Below are 21,960 nucleotides of genomic sequence, written 5' to 3' on the forward strand. Positions count from 1 at the left end.
AAGTCTCTACACAGATGCAGAAAAATCAAATGAGACGAAAACTTTGTTTAGTCTACTTAATAACACATCTGTCTATAAACAAAAGCCTTGTGTGGCTTGGTTTGTGTGATAGCTAAACTCAGGTAGAAGAAAAAGAAAGAGCAGAACAGCAATTTCAAGAGTATCTTCATATACCCGAAAAAGAATCCAATATTAAAATACACTGAGTTCTGCTTTGAAAGAGTTTTTTCTCCTCCATCTTTTTGGAAGTTTACTCCTTGAAGAAAGAAGTGCTAAGATTGAAGAGAATTCACTATACCTAAAATTTCTGACCTTAGTAACTACTTAAAGACACAAACATTTCACACTGTATTGATGGCAGAGAAGCTCTAAATGTGGACTGAATGGGTGCATAGAAAGGTCCTTCTCTCACCACTGTTACCAATACTTTATAACAGAGCAAAAGGGTGTTCCTGTGCAGAATAATAAATTCTCATTTTCTAGATATAATCTTGACATTGTAGCAGAAAACCCAAAAAGTTTAAAGCAGGATCGTTGCCAGAATGTTGGCCTTTCATCAGCTGGTGATAAGAGATACAAATCTATGCCTATCAAGCCAAGGCCCCACCACTGTGCCACTTTTTTACAATCTGTACGTAGGAACAACAAATATCACTTAGGAAACCTCATCCTTTAGCCAGTTACTGCCTTGTTTTGGAACAGAGCTGTGTTAGGTGCTATGTAGCCCTAACAAAATAAAACACATGCTTAAAATTTTCTTGTTAAAACTTTGCAAGTCCACCTTTAGAGCGACAGCTATAAATTGACAGAAGTTTTCTGGTTTTGAATGTTCAAAATCTGTCTCCTATAAACAGTGATACTGCTTAGCTCTTCTGTTGCTCATTAGAGTTAATGTGAGTATCCTACAGCCAGGCCAAAGAAAGACTGCCAGTACTTACAGAAAGAAAGGGAGAAAGACACACACATAAACCAGACAGGTAAAAGACTTTACAACCACTAAAAACAAGACAAATCTACAAAAATAAGAATAAAATTGGTGGCAAGAACAGGTCAAAAACCCCAAAACAACCCAAAACAATAAAAAACATCCTAAACATCCTCTCTCTCTCTTTCAGAGAAACAAAAATCTTATCCTTTATATTTTCATCTGTGACACTGTAGCCACAGATGTTTTTGAACCACTAATACAACAGTGTCTGCTACCTTTCTGATACCCTGCACTTCTCTAACAAGAACACTTCGTGGCTTGCTGAGTGGCCCATTGAATTATTTTTCATTGTAAGCCAAGAGGATTTTGTGACCTAGATCCTGTTTACACTTGTTAAGCCCAAGCTGTTTGCTCATGGCTCATACCAGCAGAAGCACTGAGAGGAAGACAAACTGCGTAGACGGGTTTGCTCTTCTCCATTTAGAGGAAGTAGTCAAGCCTTTACCTCACCTGCATGAAAAGGGAGGTAAGAGGAGAGGGGGACTTGGAGACCAGAATTGTGGCAGTCAATGAAACCAAAGTCAGTCAAACCATAAGCAGTGAGCTTATGGTTTATCTTACATAGGGAAAATAATGCTCAAGCATGAAAGTGTTCTGGACTTACAAGAGTTTGATGTGCCTCTGGTGATCCTGACAAGCTGCTGCAGGGCTAGAGAACATAGAGAAAGAATTTCCCTTGTGTTACAGCCTAGAATACCTGGCTGCAACTATATAAATTCTAATGATATTGTCCTAACTTCTAGAAAAAGAAAAAAAAAAAAACCTGAAGTCTGAGGAATCTGTTTGGTACAACACACAGCCCTGACATACAAGTCAGTTTGTCCTCCAGGCAAACTGCTGGCTGATCCTGGAAATCAGTCTGGGTTTAGACATCTTTGACAAATGCGTATTTTGGTTTATCTTTTAGCACAGGAAGGTGGTTGAAACAGTGAGTGCAATAGGAAGAAATGGTATTCAGTTTAACCCAGAAAGCCACGAGCTATTCAACTTACTGAAGGCCAGTGGTTCCCTGTCAGACACTGTCAGAGGTGAAGACACAGTGTAACTGTGGACACTGAACGACTGTGGTACCTCACAGGATGACAAAGCAAATTCACTGTCCCAGGGCTCCTGGAGCTCCCAAGGGGACAGAAATCACAATCCAATCCATGTGGAGCTACAATCCTCTAGGATTGTCCCAAAACATACTAGGACATCTCATTTATTTTCAATATTGCTTTTGCATTGCCAACCTCAACTCTGCTTATTTCCAAACAAACAGAAAAATTGTCCAAATAGAAAAAAAGTAAAATCCCAATTTAAAAACCCCAGCATTTATCATGATTACGTCAGTAAATCAGTAGGTTAGTAAGAATTTTTACATGGTAAAAACATACAAATGGTTTCTCCTGGTAGTAGCTCAACACACTGAGAGCCTTGCTGTAACTACCACCTTGTGCTGTACAAGTTCAGGTTTCATTTTTATGTACAGAATGAAAACGTCTTCAGACCCCTCTGGTTGAAAAGAAAGCCTTCAGAACATGGCCTAAATGTATGGTACATGTACAGAGCATTTTGCATAGGAATTTAGAGACCTCAACTGCTCAAGTCAATCTGGTCACATGCAAGCAACCAGTTCATGCAGTTCTCTGCTTCAGGGGCAGCCACCCAGAGGGCCACATGCAGGCTCCTTGGACACAAAACCACAGGCAACTCCAGTCAAATATTTCTCAAGTGGATGCCTTGGAGATCAGTGGTATCACTGATTTAATTCTCTGACAAGGAGTAGAGATTCTCCTGCTGCAGTTCCTTCTGGCAGGCTGGCCAGGGCAAGTGGGATTGCTGAAGCAGCAATAAAACTAAAACATTTTCAGGTCTAAAGAATTGAATACTTAGCCCATGGGAAAAGCCTGACAGAGAAAGTTTGGAAGTTACATATTAAAACTGGAACAACCTAAAAATGTCACACAAATGACCCTGCATCAATCTTAATCCACAATGACAGACACAAAAGCTATAATTCAATATATTTTGGAGTACTATTTCTCAAACATTTTGAATGCACCACCTTCCCTCAGGTTCATTAGTCTTTGCAGAACCTTCCCAAAACTGCTGCTTGGCTGCAGAACAGGAAAGCAACAGTCTTTACTCACAGCAGCTGGGAAAAAGGAAATCCCTGTCAGCACTGACTGGCAGCAGACAGGTCCCCTCCCTTCAGTAGCTGATCTCCCCTTTTGGCTCTGCCCTGTGGCCACCACCTCCCCTCTTGCCAACAGGACCCATTGCAGCTTTTTGCACTCCCAGTCCTGAAGAAACTGGAAGGGTGTCCCAGTGAATCAGCATATTCTTTTTGATTTTTCTATCTAAACAATGGATGTAATCAATATGTAATATACACTATCTAAAATTATTTTAAATGTTTAAATGTCAAAACTCTTTGAACCTTTCATTAACACCCTTGGAAGCTGCAATAGAAGTCTGAGAAACATTGCTCCAAAAAAAGACATACAATTTTTCAAAATATAAGCAAAGCTAATACAAAATTTTAGATTTCATTATCTTTATACAGTATTTGCATCAATAAGCAGATTTTACTACCAATATATTTTTCACATTGAATCAAAATTACAACAATACATTGAACAAAATGTTTCCAATAATTTTTTTATAATAACAATCATGACATGAAATAACGAGACACTGTAACTAATTCAGAGTTCATTTTAACAGTGCTACAAAGAATGCCCAGTTCCCATGCAGTTAAAAGACAACTACGTAATTTAAAAACAAACAATTGAGTGTTTTATTCAAATTTAATAATTAAAAAGGATAGGATCATTAGTTCTAGTCATAAATGATGCAAACAGTATAGCATTGTGTCTAGATGAATGAAGGAGGCAATATAATCAAATAAGAAAATATACTGAATAAAAATAATAAAAGCATCATTTTCTTTCAAACAAAGGGCTTCTTATTGCTGCCTTTGCTTCTTAGGAAAATGAAAAGCTCAATGTGTAACAGTGGAAATATGATGCACATCTAATCCAAAACAAACTCTGTTAGAAAAACTACAGATACTGAGCTGCTGGTGGCTTTTAAAACAGTACAATTTAATCAAATAAAAAACAGTACAGCAAACTATAAAGATATACAGAAGGTAACATTTAGAAAGGCTTGGTGAAGGAGGGGTCAGACAATTTTTTTCCAAGTCAACACAGCAGATGTGGCTGGCAGCTGGACCTGCCCCATCCTCAGTGCAGGAGGAAGAGCCTTCTCCCTGACACCAGCAGGTGCATTCCACATTAACTGGAGCATGGCACAGGTTGCTCTGGCACTCTTTTTCTGTATTGAAAAAGAACTGGATGAAGAGTCTTCCACGCTGTAATAAAGTCCATTTTCTTTTGAGTAATTAACATAGACTTTTCCAGAAGACAAAGGAGGACTTTGCAGCTAGGTTCTTGCTAGTGTGCTGCCAGCAACTTACACAAAATTTCTTATGCTCTGAGAATCTTCTCTATTGAACTTTCCACCTTTATTCCAACAGCACTTGAAGGAGCCTTCCTTTGAAACCTCCCCAGAACAACACAAAGTGGAAAGGAGAAATAAAACAGACAATCTAGAGCAGAGGAAATTTATTTTGGTTAGGTTTTGAACTAGACAAAAATTTAGAGAGTTCAAAGATAAAATCACCTCTATATCAAACAAGGAAAATGAAAAAAAAAAAAAGGGTTAAAGTTAATTGGTTGGTTCACTATATTCAGTAGCAGTCAGAAATACAAATATTGCAAACTGCAATATCATTCTAGGTTCTCACACAATGGATCAGCCTATCAAAAAAAGTTAACTGAAAGGCAAATTTAGTAAGATTTGTCTTGCAGGCATAACACCTTACCATTTATGGTACAATACCATATTAATAAATACTTTCAACTTTGCGGAAGGCAACCACTAAATACCCCAAGGCCACAACTGTCTAATTCTACTGTTGAAAAAGCAGTAACAAACAACACAGGCTGAAAAATCCCTTGACTTCGCAAATTTGGACATGATTCTAAAATGCATCATGGGAGAACCTTGATTACCAGTAAGAGGTTGGATACTGATGGATATTAAAACAGACAATCAACTCACTGAAAACACAAAAAAAAAATCCCCAATCAACCAAACAGCACTTTCTTTAATCAGGACACAAGGGGGGAAAAAAAGGAGGGTTTTTTTTCTGTACTGATTGACCTTAGAGCTGGAATTAGTGCGCTTGTAAATACAAACTCATTATGTAATGGTGCATGGTATAGCCAAAGGCTAATTGTATTATTTTACTGCACATCAAACCATTCAGTTTCAGGATGGCTACATCAGATGCATAATTCTTCTTCTTCTTTCTTTCTCTCTCCTAACCTTTCATATTTATTCTAAGGATAAGAAAATTTATGAAAAGAATAAATATAAGTGTTTCTGCTAAAAAGGAAAAAAAACTTCACCAAGAATTAAGAATTAATCAATAATTATGTAGCCTGAATTTAACTCCTAGCTCATGGCAAGACTGCAATGCAAAGGCAGAGCTGTTCAAAGTAAACAGCTAAAAATTCTAAGAAGCATTTATGCCAATTAAAAACCATTTAACATCTGAATGATCTAAAAGCATTTTCCACACTTGAAGACTGTGAATGTTTGGCTGGCATATGGCTAACCTAGATCACTAACAGTGGGCAGAAAGCTCTTAAACATTTCATTATCAGTTTATAATTTAACTCCTAGGACACCCTGTCACCCACGCACAAACCAGCTCGATGCACTGGTGGTACCTGCACACTGCCTGAGCTGGGACACTCATTGAGCACTTTCCCAGCTCACAGGGAAATTTATTATCTCTCCATTAGGCTTAGTTTGTCATGCAGCTGCAAGTGGTAAACTTCATGTTCTTAAACACAACTGCAGACTGAACAAGCTGAATGTCATTTACCAATAATGCCTCCACATTATTCACTTTAAGCTAAAATTAAGTTTCAGAGGTTCGCAATTAAAACATCACATTGTAAATTTTAATGTAAATGAGTCTTCTAATTTAATACACTGAAAAATTTACCTTCTACACCTATGGCATAAGCTATTAAATGTATTGATTGGTGGGATGCATACAAAAAAAATCCAGTCTGATTTTGTGTCATCCTCCTTACATTAGGGCACACTTCCACCTTCCACCCTCATTCATCACAATATGATTAGGCTGTGACACCACATTTTTCCTGTGTTCACTCTATTTGCAGACACAAAAAGACCACAGCAGGTTTTTTTTGCTGATGCTATTTCCCATTTTTTCAGAATTTCACTCTATAATCTATATCTCACTCTATTATCTTTTGAATATTTTGCACTTCAACAGAATTATTACTAAGTCACAATTTCCTTATAGCTTGTGTCTGCTGAATAATACATTTAGTTCAATTAAGTTAACTCTGGGATGACAGCACATGTGCAACATTCTCAAACATTTCAAGACATCCTGATATGGGAAAACAAGTTAGCATAACCTCCCCTGCTTGCAAAGTTGATGTTAAGCAATGCTTTCCTTTACGTTTTTCTGGTATTTGCTATCACTTTCCTTCCTCTCCTCTCACATTACATCCCAAGCTTTATTAAAGAACAGCTCCTTTATGTGAATCAGGAACATAAGAAATTTCAGAACTGCCATAGCATCAAATTTCAATTGTTACACTTAAGAATTTTTCTGAAGAATTTTTTCTCCAGGCAATTAGTTAAATATAATTTCTTCATATTTTAACAGCTATAAATTTACACTGCACTCGGACTTCTTTTGATGCTTGTTATTGCTAAAATATACAGTACTGATATCACACTTAGGCTACACTTGAACTTCAATATCAGCTGACTTCAACATCTGTTCAACTCTGATCTGCATAAATCAACTACAGAAATTTCCACATTATGCATCTTCTGAAGTTTGCACTTCACCCTGGAGCTTTGTCCACACTCCGCCTACTTAAGGAAACTGTTGTTTCTCACACTAAAATTATAAATTAAAACAGACACACATATGCCCACTGCACACAAGTGCTGAATGAGGTTCTGGCCTTTTCCTGGTGTCATGTTTGATAAAATCAGAATATCATCATGATACCAGAACTCTATCTGCAATGTTTAACAGTATCTCTATTTGTGCTCTATTTAGCCTTGAAAATATTAATATTTTTCATGCTAACAGCAAGAACTGATCTTCCCACCCCAATACTCCCATTGCCCCCCATTCCCCAAATCTGTAACATTACAGAAAATCACCATCTAGGGTCAATGTCAACCAGTAAAGAAAATCCACATTCAAAGCAGCTGTCCAGATTCCCTTTATCATCAAATGCAGAGAAAGAGGCATGTGCAGGGGCAAATTCACTGTATCCTAAAGGCAGTTCAGTCAAAAACAGGCCAAGATGAATGGATCAGTAATTACTAATGCACATCTGCTGGCCAAAGGGAGTTTACATGAGAAACCTGAATGACAAGTACATATCTACATAGCAGATCTAAAGTTAGATCAGTTGAGTAAGACCCAAGTACCTGTCAGAAACTTTTGATGTGGGGTCTGCAGTGTAATTATTCTGGTAATAAATGATAAAGTGAAGCAAAATGGAGTTTTTAGGAGCCTGGTCCAATTCACCTGAAGAAATACCAAACTCACCCATACTCAGGATTTAGACTGAAAATATGTGACTCCATTTAAAGCAATGATGTGAATTTCAAATTTGCATTTATGTTCTCACTAAAGCTATGGAAACAGCCTTCAAGTACAGACATTCATACACTCATTTCATGCATCCAGATTTGCACTTTTATCTCCAGATACTAATTTCTGGTTGAAAGTTTTTGTCACATGTGCATTCAGCTGTTTATATCTGAAAGGCCAAAAACCTCAATTATTTAAAATCTTAGTTTCAAAGACTCTAATACATTTCACCATTATATAAATATTTGTACACACACACACACACACACACACACACATATATATACACACACACACACACATGAAAGAAGTTCTTCATGGCATTAGTTTTTAATTTATCTCCTAATATTTCAAATGGCATAAGACCACAGATAATGGCAGGGGCATTTCCATATCTCATTTTCCTATTGTTCAAACTTTGCAGACATCTTTTCTCTTTCATATGTACTTAATTTTTAATTAGAACTTTTAGTGCGGTTACAAAAATATCCCAAAGAATGCACTCTTTATGCAAACAAAATAAATTTCTAAAGAGTATTCTGTTTGAACTGAATGGAAAAAAGGATTATTTGTTGGTTGCATCAGTTAGTTACATGCCTTCATCAGTCTGAACATAACTTTTATTTCCTAGAGTAATCAATCACAGTGACATTTTATCCTAGAGTTAAACATGAAAGCTTTAATGAAATTCTTCCGCAGCTTTCAGCACGTTGCAGATTTACTAAAATTATGTGCCCAGCCAGACATCCTGTGCTATGCCTCCTTACGTGCAAGCCTTCAGTCTCAAACACAACTCTGACATAAATACAGCTTTGTTTGCATGAGGAAATTTTGATTGTCAAGTGATTTATTGAATACAATCACCTTATAAATTTTCCTATAATTCCAGTAGTGACAACTCAAACATTTTTATCCCCTCTTTTCTGAGGTTATGCTGTACTAAGATCTTCACAAGAAATCAAACTAAAATTTATCATTTGTGAAGTATTGTTTGTCTCTCCTTAGCTAGAAAAGATTATCTACTTTTTTGCATTGTAGAACACTGGGATGGTTATTTTTTAACTTTGAAAAGTTCTAACAGGTTTAGTTTCAATTAAGCCTATGAGAACAAATCACATAGAAATAATTTCAGAAACAATTTTTCAAAGTATACAAGAGTAAATCTATATGCTGCTGAGGATGAAGCACAATAAAGCATCATTGAGATAATCTGTAGTTAAAATGATGGTGTATGACTTATGATTAAGCTTCATTACCTGCAGAGCAAGGGGCTTCCATCTCATATTTTTCAGTAAAGCTGGTGCTGAGGTAAGCATGCTCTGAGGTCGCTTTTTCAAAGTTAAGATAACACCACTCGGATCCTCTCGTAGTGCATTCACCAAATTTTTCAACTGCCACCCCACCTGGTAACCAGTAAAATCATTACAATAAAATTGAGGTACATTATTCAATATGTAATGTTCCCTTTTTAAATAAGATTAGTAAATAACATAAAGGAGTGTATATATATCATAAAGGAGATTAACTCTAGAAATGTCAAAACTTAATTACTGCATAAAAATCACATAAACTAAAATAATTACTATAATGCATTAAGATGTATATGCATCATGTCAGGTTTTAGAATTAATAAACTACTATTATTTCACTGAAAAATGCACAATTAAATCTCAAGGTGTTTTCAAACTCAGCTCTGGTACACAGACTTTAGAGACTAGAAAGTTAAAAAGCCCTGCCTTTTGCATTGACAGTTCATTTCAAAACTGAGCATTTTGTACTTTGTGGTTACTATTCAAACGTCACTAACCATATACAGTCATACACTACTACTCCTAGCAGCTTATGCAGGCACAAACCAGCTCAAGAAAACCTACTCTTCACACTGCTATAAAAATGAAGCCAGAATCACAAGGCCTGTTTTAAAACAGTGTTTCTTTCATGATGATTTCAGAAACAAATACAGTAAATCAATGACAGAAATATAGTCCAGTCACTACGCATTAGTCCAAAATAAAATTTTCCTAATTTAATTACAGCATTTCAAAATATTTTAAAATTAAAACCTTGATTAAAATGGAAAGCAACAAGTTTCTATTTATAAATGCAAGGAGTCTGAATAATTTATTTTGCACTTTCAAGTATTTTAAATACTAAAAAAAGTACTTTAAATACTAAAACATTTTAATTTATGACAATGGTTTTAAGTCTGAATATGGCCTGATTACAGGGTACCTATTGCAAAATGCTTTAGGATAGTAAAAGTACGCTTTTCCAAGTTTGGCACCTAGACTGGCAATAGATAGAATCATATATCCCTTCAAAATCTTGGCCTGTAGACCCAGAAAGTGATTATTTCTGTAAATTTGACAGCTTTTCTACCTCTTTTTGCTCTGTCTCCCACCTTTGCCTGGCTAAACAAACAAGTAAATTTCCCTAATTTGCAAATGATCACAGTTATGGCCATTTTCCTTCTTTCACAATTTGTACAAGAACACTGTCAAGAAGAAAATTATCTAGCTGAGAAAAGGAAAAACAAAGATCTAGAACTTTGAAGTGATAAGGTTATTTTATATTTGAATAATACATTGAAAAATCCCATTACCAGTGTGAACAAAGAGCACAGATGTTCCTTATCACTGGTATAATGCAACATGACACAAACATATGTTACCTATGCCTAAGCAAGATAATCACATGTAGGTTCTTGCTACTTATTTTGTACCTTATTCCCTATCACACCAAGCATTGGTGTATCACTTATTTTGATTAGTATCACTTCTTTTAACAACTTCTTCTCCCCAACAAACCACCTGAGCCAACACTGATTTTACCAACAACCCTGAATCACAGACATGGCTCAAACCCCATCACCCTTTCTCCAGCTCCTGTGAACCTACCTGTCCTGTTTCCACCACAGCAAAGCCCAATATATCCAGGATGCACTTCTACAGTAAGATTATTGTATGCAAAGAAAAAGGGTATTGATAACATGCATATTTATAAATATTTTTCAGCTTTCACAGAAAACTTCTAAACATGCTGAAATCCTTATTTTTACTCCTATGTACTAGGCATGTGGATATTAAACTTTGAACAAAATGAAACATTACATTAACCAATTCCATCTCAATTCCCACATCCCACTGAAGTTTTTCATTGCGTTTCAACAACATTTAAACAAAATATCTTCAAGCCTAAGCTGTGTGTGTAAGGACACTTCAATCTTATTAAAAAAAACCCCTTGCTATTTACAATACTGTTTTCTTATTTTAGAGATTCCCACCACAGCTTAGAAGCAATATATTCCCTACAGTTACATCATGTCACTGTGGGCATATGTGAGCTTCCATTTGCTATCCAAAAGAAGGAATCACTGGCCTACAGTTCATGTAAGCTATTTCTGTACCTAAGGTACTGCACACTGTAATTCCCTAATGCAACAACTGAAGAGGGATTAGTGGAGCAGAATCCTGCTGAACAAAGCAGCACAGGGAGCCCTGAGGAGAACATGACCTGACCTCAGTTATGGAGTCAGGATGTAAAGTTCTTCCCAATTAAGTTGGAAGTACACTGCATGTGAAAACTGTACTTTAAAGCCATGTGTTTTTCACTGAAATAGCCAGAGGAATATAAATAAAATTGGGGCTTTTTGGCTATGCTAGCATTTTAAAAATAATTTCAAATGTACTTTCATACTTTGCAGAGATAAACTGCCTCGTGTATTTGAAATATGCATTACATTGCAATAAATGGGAGATTATCTAGTCTCTTCATAAGAGTTTGGGGGATTAAAGAAAAAAATAGCTTCAAAGCACTAAATCTGATGTATTTAATTTAGAAGCTCATGAATAAAAACAATTTAACTTAATTTTTCACAGTGAAATTCTGAGTTTACTATAAATTTCAAATGAAGTTCATCCTCTGCTTTTATCTAGTTCCCTGACAAAAGTTTTCTCGCTGTTCAGACAGGCCTTGATGACTCCTCATAATCTGAACTAAACTGGCCTAAGAGGAACAAGTCACATAAAAAGTAGTCAATAATCAATTGAAGGAAATCAATGCCCACATAGGAGGCCTGGTTTTCAGCTCCAACATAGTTCAGATACTCTCAAAATTCACTCTGACACAGACAAAACAATTTTTTTTGAGGAGGTCAGGCTGCAAAGCGGAAAAAGCAGAGACTATATCTGGAACTGAAAACTCTTTCAGAATTCCACTTCAATGACAAGTAACCTACCCTTTAACTACAGTTTGGTTTTACTCTCTCTAACATCTCCTTTCTCATTACCACATTTAAAAATTTGCAACTTCTAATCATCAAATTTTTTGGGCAGAATTTTTAAAGTTCCTATCATATCCTTGCCCATGTACTACAAAAAAAGGACAGTAACAAGAAAGTTTCAACACTGGTTTGAAAATTCAATATATACGTAAGAGGACTGTATTAGCAGACTACTTTACTTATAGTAAAATAACCTGAGCAATTAATTTTGAGAACAGTACACTATGCTGACCAGGTGGCCATTTTTATGGGGCAAGGAAGATAAAACAAGCAACAGTAACATAAATTTACATTGTTAAACTAGTGCCCCTGGAAGCAGCAGCCAGGAGAGGTGTCTGATGGCAGCCCAAGCCCAGCGCTGGCTTTCACTGCCCGTGCCTGAATCCCTGTGCAGCTCATGGCCACCAGGACAGCCACTGGTGCCCTGAGGGTCTGGGTGAGATGGTTTTGCCAACATTAGAGCAGCTCTGCTGGAGGAGTCTGCCAGGGCAGGGAGGGACACAAGGGGTGACCCACACCTATGGACTGGTGGCCCAAGGCCAGATCCACAGTGTTGCTGGGGTGGCACAGGCAGGGGCACCACACTCCCAAAGCAGAGGGAACCCTGCACAGAGACACAGCCTGCACACAGGGTGCCTACGCACCAGCATGAGGCCACCTCCACATTTCTCATTCATTCCACCACGGCATGCCCAGGGACTGTGGCCAGGCTGGGAAGCCTCACAGGGTGCTCCAGAGTCACTCAGGACACCCAGGTTCCTTCAGCAGGGCAAGAGAGGCACAGGGGAAGGAGCCCTGCACAGCCCTGACACATCCTCCTCCTCTCCTTGCCAAGCACCCACTAACCCAAATCACAGGCAGCTTTAGCAAAGGGTGCTGTTACAAGTCCCCATCCATCACCTGGAAAAAAACATGAGCAAGCTGAGATACATTTAAAAGATCTCCATGCTTCTTTGGCTTTCAGCAAGTCCATCTGGATGACACTATTACAACAGCCTGAAATTAAACTTTTATTTTGAATTCCTATTCTAAATTGTCAAGAATTTCACTTCTAAATAATTAAAAGTTGTTCTTAAATAGGTTTTCCCCCCCAAATTAATCTATTACCCCCTTATGACAAGGTTAGAAGATTGGCAATAATCTTGCTTTTTCTGGAAGTAACCACAACCATTCACCGAATCTTTTTGTCACTCACCTGCACTCATGACAGTATTCCCATAGTCCTGTGCTCATTCATGAGTACTGCTGTATCTTATGATGCAGAAAGGAGATCTGTAAAGTATTTGAGCAGGCAGCTCAAATACAATTGGATGGCCCTGCACTAACTATTTTTAGGATGCTATGAAATAACCTACAGTCTGAAAAATCTATGACTTGCATCCCCAGAGAACAGCTACATCAATTAAAAGCAGTGTGCAAACCCAATACACAGTGCAACTGTGAGGGTTGAGAGGGTGGGATAACAGACAAATGGTAAAGAGAACAGATTTCTCATTTTTACAGGCATAATTCTATTCTAAGGGTGACCCATGAAAGTTACTGAAAGTTTTCTGCATCCATGAAAACAAAACTGGTTTTTTTCCCCCATTACTTTAATTATTTCCTAAATTGCAGATTTTGAAAAGGTAAAAGTAGTAATATCTTTACACTTTTGAAGGAAAAATAATACCTTGCTGCTAAATATAATCTGCTAAGCCATTTCCTATTTTCTAACTATGGGAATATGCAAAAACCACTCTAGTGTCTAATTTTAAAAAGTTCGTGGACTGGAAAGATAACCAAAATTCTTTTTCTTTCAATGTTGCCTGTAATGAGTTGCATGCACCCAGAGTATTTTGACTGATCAACATTTCAGGCTTCTACTTTTCGGCTAAAAAACCTGAACAATTTCTAGAAGTAAAAATACATTCACCTCAAAAAATAGATTTTTTTAAAGACTTCCATATCAAACACTATCTTGCATTTAATGAAAAAAAATAGTGCATAAGGAAAAAATCCCCAACACTGCACTTCAAATAACAAATATCAAACATAGCACGTTGTTCAGCAACTCAGAATCTGACAAGAAATTCAACAGCATCATGCTGTTAAATTAGCAAACTGATTTCCATGAACACTGGCCAGGAACAAGCTCAGTCAGCTACTAGCCCCATGAAACAAATGTTAGTAGCAAGTATCTTCTTCCCTTTCCTTTGTTGCAGATGCCTGAAAAGGCGAAAAATTAATGGAAAGCCATAGGTCTTCTGTCTTCAGAAAACAGAACTAGTGAGGAAACCACAAAAGGATGCTTACAGCATGGACCACCACAGAGATGAAAGCTGTGTCTGTATGCAGTAGGGCAGGCAGTGTCAGGAGAGCAGGAGATGTCTTTTCAGGGATTTATCCAGGTTCTTAAGCTAGCATGATAATAGCATCCTACTTGCATAATGGTTTTCTCCTAAAGAGGAGAGGTTAATAATATTGTGATTGCATAGGCTGCAATTCTAATTAAAGAGTATCTTGGCTACATTATTTAAATCAATGCAATTCTAATTCAATGTTAAAAGTCAGTTCTGTGCATCCTAAAAATGTCACTGATCATACCGCACTGTATCATTCCCCAAAGTCACAACAATACAGTTTGTATGTAAAGTACATTGAAAAAAAAATCATATCTCTTACTTGAATAATTCCTGATATTTCACTAAATCTTCTGCTTACTACCATCAAGCCATGAAATAAGTGATTTTTAAATTCATTTTTGTCTATGTATACTAAAGATCACAATTAAGAGACTTTCCCAAGAATAAACTAAGTTAGGATCCAAATTGAGAGTTGAGTGCAGAAATCACCACCTCTCATTAAACTGCCCTAAACACATTTCCTTGTCAGAACATGTATCTGACCCAGAGCTTAACTTCCACAAGTACAGCAAAGTACCACCATAATTCAACAAACTTGAAAATATTAGTAACATGACTACAGAGCACCTCAGTATAGGAGGCAACCATCTGTATTATTCATGAGGGAACTAAAATTTGATTTATCCAGAAACAGAGAATCAGTTTTGTACTGAAGCTTGGACACTGTTTAATAGCAATGCTTACCTTTCATTTTGTACTGATACAATCAACCTTCAGCTCAGAGCTACCCCATTGCTTTTGAGTCATTGCTAGTACAACATCCTAGAACAAATAAATGAGCATATTTGTTGGAAGAGCAGACTCCAGCTTTATGGGTTTGGTTATATATTTTACAGACATAAAGGTCAGTTACTAGGTACAATTTCTGAGGAAGAAGGGTCTCATTTCCCCATTTTAGGGTATGGCTCTAAAAAATGGGGTTGGTTCCAGCTCAGATTTGGTGCACCTCTGAAATTCGAAGCATTTTCCTTCACTTGGGTACCTGCAGTGACTGGCTGTCTGCAGTGTGGCAATTGCAAGGCATCTCTCTCTTCAACAGGAGCACAGATAACCAGAAAAGACAGCTACTGGCAATTTGGAAGGTTTTTACTCAACTCTCCATCTAGTTTCAGAACATGGATCTCAGCACTTTCTATCTTCAGAAGGACTAAACTCAGTCAAATACTTTAAAATACTACAAAGGTGTTTCAAGCACCAAGATGTGCATAACTTCCATGGGGGCAAAGCACTGTGCTGATGGGACTATGCACACACAAACCCCAATCATGCCACAGGCAATAAACCTTTAGCTCCTTGCACTGGCATATGGGCAATGAGGGCTCTGGTCCCAATTCCCACACATCACTTTTTTATGTAATATAAATGCAATACAAACTAACACACACTGCAGAGAACAGGGTCTGGGAGCCCTGTTGGGATGAGCAGGCCCTACCCCTTTCTTCAGCAAGGACACAGAAATTAAACTCTTATGAAGAAAGGTGCTGCAACCAGAGTCCCTGCTTGGCCTCACTTCCAAGGGCTCCCAAGGAACATATGGAGAGCCCAGGTGCCTTTTCATTTCAGCAGGGCTTCTGCCAAAGGACAGTATCTCCCCAGCCTACAAAGGCATTTCAGCATCCTTGGGTGGCCTCTGGTGAATGCCAAGAAATCTCAAGTGCCATCTAAACAGGCACAAAGAGCTGGTGGCAGGAGCTGGAGGCTGAGGCAGAATTTAGACAGACTGGGTCACACCCTGCTTTCCCACAGATTAAGCTGCAGTATGGATGTGCATGGGTTCCCTCTTCCTCAGGAGAGAGGAAGAGCCAAGTTCTCCACACTTCATGTGGCATAAGGAATGGGCTCTTCAGAAGTGACCCTGCAGTATTAACCCACAGTCACATTTGCCTTACAGGAACTCATTTTTGTGGCCCTGTGCTTAATCTCACCATGGGAATTTGACTTTTGTGTGTGTGTGCATTGCACAGTCTCATCCCCAAATGCTTGTCCTGGAATTACAACAACAAACATATGGAAACATACATGCATACACATATGCATATTTCTTTCAGATTAGATTTACATCATCAAAACTCATTATTTTAGAATGATTCCAGTGAGTCAGTAATTCCAACAGTCTTTGACCTCCCCCAGATTTTCAGTGTATAAATAAACTACTTGAGATCCCCAGCTCAAGTGCTGTTACCCTTGAAGCAGATGTTTCTTGAGACTGAATTCATATAGTGAAAATAAATTAAGACATTACATAGAAATTGTCAAAGAAACCCAAAATTAAGGACATTAATGACCAAGCAAACCGAAAAAAAATATCCAAATCGAAAATAAGCCTGTAAGGAAACTTAGTCTGCATCACTTAGCTGGGAGGGAGGACAGAGATATGGAGTTAAAAGAATTTGTCTTAAAAATGCAGGAATTATTTAGTCATGATAGAGCTTTTCTTTTTTTTTTTTTTTTCATTTTATTTCCATTAAAATCATCAAATATAGACTATGTACTCTGTTCAAGCCACTGAGTTGTTTGAATCCGGTACTGACTTTTTTTGAATAAAAATTAACGTGCTCACAGTAAATCATAGAATTTCCCTTGCTTTATTTTTTCCTCCCATGGGAGCATGGATTTGCTTTTCTTACTGTTTTGATCAATTTTTACAACAACTATCACTGTCTTACACTTCCTCACATTTAGCTCCTAATTTTATCAGAATAAGAACAGATTATGCAATAGAACATCAGGCTGGCACCTGAAGATCAGCTGTGTCATGTACACACAGCTGCTACCTGCACAAAGAACAGAAGTAGTCAAAATTATTCCATCCTAACTCATATATGGTCCAGGCTGTGCACAACTGTAATGTCTGTTGTGTTAATATGCACAGCATTGAAGACATCTCTCCTTAAGCTTTCATCATCTTTTCTACAGTGTACTTCAATTTTCAGCAACCTCGGTTAAAAGGAAATTATTAGCAGCAGAACAATACCTGCCTTCCTTTTCAAATACACACACCTGAACATACACTAACAGTAAGCCTTTTTAACCTCTTCTTAGGAGACAAAAAGAAGTACATAATCTGTATTCTGTTCTACAGGCATCAAAAGTTTTAACAATATAAAACTGTAATTCTACTTAGTATCTGCTACCTGGCATAAAAAATTCAATTATATATTCTGAAACAATCATTTTAACTGCAGAATTTACAGTATTCTCACTATAGAGAACATACTGTTCAAATTTTAATTTAAACTGCCTACAAATACAAATCGTACCTAGATTTATAGCCAGCAGCAACTACTGAGAATATGAAAATAATTTGCATCAGGAATATATGCAAAACATTTTGGCAGTATATTGTCTTTCAATATTTATGTTGAAAATATTAATACCATTTACAGCACCACTTAGAGGGGTTTTTTTTCCTATGGAAATGCTATCATGTGGAGGAAAAAACAAACCAGAAAAAAATCCTCTAAAATAAAACCATTAAAATACATCATCTTCCAGTGTGTTCTGTGCAGAAAGATGAATTTATCAATTAGGTCACAAAAACACTCCACAGAACACTGCTGCAGTTTTTAGCAAACACATCCTCAGGAGTATAGTCCTAAGTATAGCTTGTATAAAAACACTAGACTTGGATATGGACTCAGAAACATGGCTATTGCCAGTGGTGACACTATGAAGGCCCACCAGTGACACTCACAGAAAAAGTCAATTGGTGTCTGCAGAGGATTTCTTACCACAATTACACTGCTTTTAAAAGATACTTTGGTGCCTGAAAGTCAGCCCAGGTGTGTATTCCTAAACAACACCTGTACAGAGCAATCTATGTCCTCAACTACTAAAGAATATTTCCCCCCAAAGAAAAATAATTTAAGAACTCAGTATGGATTTTGCCTGCTGAATGTTGTCCCTGTATGTTCATATAATCACACAAGTAAAGTACCAGGGCTCAATAGCAGTAGAGTTGTCCATTCTGGGGTACAGCCAGGACAGAATAAAAGGAATCTGGTTTTGACTCAGCTGTAGGACAGCAAATGGCATTTGGTGAGCAAGACCATAATCAGCTGGCAGGGACTACCTCTAGAAATACAATGTATGGGTACTGAGGCCATGTCCCAGTCATATGCGATGAAGACCATCTCTTGTTGCACCAACTTCTTCTTGAAAGAACTTCCTGAAAGGATTTGAACAGCAACATCAGCCTTTCAGTGCTTGACTGTTCACAGCTCCATCAGTTCCACACCAATCCCATGGATGAGGTTTACCATGCCCAGCACATATTCTAGAGCACCAAACTGCAGCAGAGGGTCAGGACCAGGTGCTCTGGAGCACAGAACCAAGAGCACACTGGATGTGAGATGCCAGTGCCCAGGCTACAGGACCAAATGTGCCACAAAGTATGGACCCCTTATCCTGGCAAACTACAAAGAGTTTAGAACAGAGCCCTACGAAACTAGGTTACTTCCATAAAGACTTCCATGAGCGTCTTTGGATAGCCCTATAAAGGTTATAAATGTAAATCCCACCTTTAAAACTAAATATTTTTGTTAACATTTACCAAACTTCCATAAACAGAAAAAGTCCAAGGATTCAGGAAGTATTAAAAGCATGATTTGGGAGCTGTTCCTCTATCTCCTCCTCCATAGAACCCCATGCATGACAGCAATAGAAGGAAATTGAACAAAAAGCTTATTTCCATCAACTTTTATAAACTTGTTGGGGGTTTTTTTTTGTTCAAGTCAAGCCTCACAAGAAAATAAAAGTACTGTTTTAAATAAAGATGTTATGAATGGAAGCTGTATAAGGTGTCAAACACCTTATGTTAAAAGCTTGGACTGACCTGGCTGTCCCCTCCCCTGTACTGTTGATGCTTTAAGTTTTAGCTTTCATATTTTCCAGATTCTGTACTGCATTAGTACATAACTCTGACCTTCATATAAAGTGTTAGCAGGTTCTCTTTACAGTTTAGTTCGACAAAACAATCCTTTTCCAGCCAAGAACCAAGGATACCATCACAGCTTCAGGCCCAAAAAGTACAAACAGCAGTGAATTGAAGAGAGCAGGCTGGTAGGATGGGACTTCATAACCTGAAGCTGTAATTGGACAATTAACCCCAGTATGTAAATTGACCAAAACTTACAAAAGTGTGAAAACGCCTGACCCATCATCCATCTTGGCTGTAGCCTTGGCCAGGCTCTTGTACTGCCCAAGGTGTATCCTTTGAAGGCCTTTCAATAAACACCTACTTTATTCCTTTAACACTGTCTAGCCTCTGTTCCAGGTAGCTTCTCAGGGCATCATTGTTCCAGCCCACTTCCCCACTAAGCCTCTTTACAAACACAGCCTAATTAAAAGCCAAGCTAACAAGACCTAAATTAAATACCTATGCTAAAAAAAAGCCTAGCTGGATCTGAAACAGTGAAGAAAAAACAAACAAATATTTGCAACACAATTTTTCTACTTAGAGGTGTTTTGTTTGGTTGTCCCCCCAGAATAAGAAGCCATCTACTGCAAACTCCATTTTGGGTGCATACACTCTAGAGATTCACTTGGATCCCAAGTTCAGAATTTTTTATGAGCTGGAATTTACCATCTTCCAAAAAATCTTAAGACATTCTGCAAAAGTCAAACTTTCCTCACAAATTATACAGTAAAACTTAAAAATCTGTTCTTTCATTTTCCTAAACAAAGATTTAATTTAGGATGAGTATCTAGAAAGGCATCATATCCTTAAATGCATATCCTTACAAAAAGGCAAGGTATGATCTCGTAAATGTATCTGTCATGTTTCAGAGGAATTTTAGCAAAATCTCCTCTAAGTTTTTGTACTGTAAATATAAAAAGAGTTCCTGTACATATATTATGTGGACTTGGTTTGGCACACTGGAGTTTCCACAGTAAGCAATATGCTATATAAAAGCTAAGTGTTATCTACTACAAGTTGCCAAGATACCAATTCCAACTTATAGGTGTTAAATACACTAAACCTACCAGCTTCCACATGCAACAGATTGATAATTGACCATAGTCACCTATTATTTCCCCATCATCAATATTTACATAACTTCTGATGAGTTTTAGTCAACAAACACAAATTTTGGGAATCCACAACTCTATCACGTCATATCAAATGTGTATTCAATCCATAAGTCATATCATAATGGTATTCAAAGTATATGCATATGCCAAATATGCCTCCAAAATAAAAAAACTAGAATAAAAAAATAAAAAAATTACACAAGAACAGACTGTTAATTAAAAATCCTATACCATCCTGAGTCTGTACATCCCTGTTCTCTGCTTGCAGTATTTTTTCTACTGTTTTATCACTGATAACAGCAACCAGGAAGAATATTGTGGAGAGTACTAATTCATTTAAGCAGTAATATAGTGTTCTGCACTTTTAGTTGCTTAAAGAAAGGACTATCCTCAGCCAAAATAAGCTCTTGAATTATATATGGGCAGAAACATGAGTACTGCAATGAATCAATTTGCAGTGCAAATTCTGAAATATCCAAATGAGGAAGGTGTTTTTCCTTGTTTGTTTACATTGGAAATATTTTAGACACGCAGGCTTTTAGACAAGATAAAGGATGGAATTTGCAGGGAAGTTTAGAAGACATCGTCTAAATCCTTTGAATCTTAAAAGAAGAGTCGCAGAATCACAGAATCATTTGGGTTGGAAGGGACCTTAAAGATCGCCTAGTGTCAAACCCTCTGCCATGGGCACAGACATCCCCACAAAGCTCTGTCCAACCTGGCCTTGAACATTTCCAGGGATGTAAAGGACTGGAAAAAGTTACCCAGAGAAGCTGTAGATGGGCATCTACAGCTTCTCTGGGTAACTTTTTCCAGTCCTTTACAAGCCTACCAGCAAAGAATTTCTTCCTAACACCGAATATAAACTTGTCCTCTTTCAGTTTAAAGCTATTCCCCTTGGCCTATCAATAAAGGCCCTCATAAAAAGTCTCTCTCCAGCTCTCTTGCAGCCCCTTTAGTTACTGGAAGGTGCTACACAATCTCCTCAAAGCCTTTTCTTCTTTAGGCTGACAACCCCAACTCTTTCAGTCTGTTCTCATAGGAGAGGTGTTCCAGCCCTGGGATCATCTTTGTGATGTCCTCTGGACTTGATCTAACAGGTCCATGACTTTCTCATATTGGAGGGAGTTGTAACCCTTAGTTACTGTAGAGCTGCTGAAGAACAGATCTGTCCTGTAAAGCAAAACTGACACAGAAGACCCATATAGCTATTTAACCTCAAGAAACCACTATTTAAAGGACAATTTTCTGAACATTAACTTTTCACTGACTTTAGGCCTAATAAATTTTTTTAATTTATAAGATTCCAATAGTCCAAACATCCTGCCAGCAACAAATGGAATAATCCTGTTATGCATGTTTTATATTGAATAGCAAACAATCAAAATAATCACTTTAAATTCTTTGATTTCACTGCCAAATAATATACTACAAAGATTAGGCATCACTAAAAGCAGAGGCTGTCAATAGATAATTTAAAACTATTTGACCAGTATTAGGACATGCATAATGATAAATCAGTATAAATCACTTAATCATT

The 21,960-nt window shown here is 37.4% G+C and overlaps 1 protein-coding gene across 7 annotated transcripts in view; it reads right to left on the reverse strand.

Moving 5' to 3' along the window:
* CNKSR2 (connector enhancer of kinase suppressor of Ras 2) overlaps positions 1-21,960 on the reverse strand; it is a 206,348-nt gene that overhangs the window by 86,127 nt on the left and 98,261 nt on the right. For 5 of the 7 annotated variants that reach the window (XM_063182551.1, XM_063182546.1, XM_063182572.1 and 2 more), the window contains one exon: positions 8,960-9,106. The exons of the other annotated variants lie outside the window; for them this stretch is intronic. In XM_063182551.1, the coding sequence (XP_063038621.1) occupies positions 8,960-9,106 (147 nt within the window). The remainder of the gene's footprint in view (positions 1-8,959; positions 9,107-21,960) is intronic. 7 annotated transcript variants of the gene reach the window in all.

This window comes from Melospiza melodia, chromosome 2 (genome assembly GCF_035770615.1).
Source record: "Melospiza melodia melodia isolate bMelMel2 chromosome 2, bMelMel2.pri, whole genome shotgun sequence".
NCBI classification, from domain to species: domain Eukaryota; kingdom Metazoa; phylum Chordata; class Aves; order Passeriformes; family Passerellidae; genus Melospiza; species Melospiza melodia.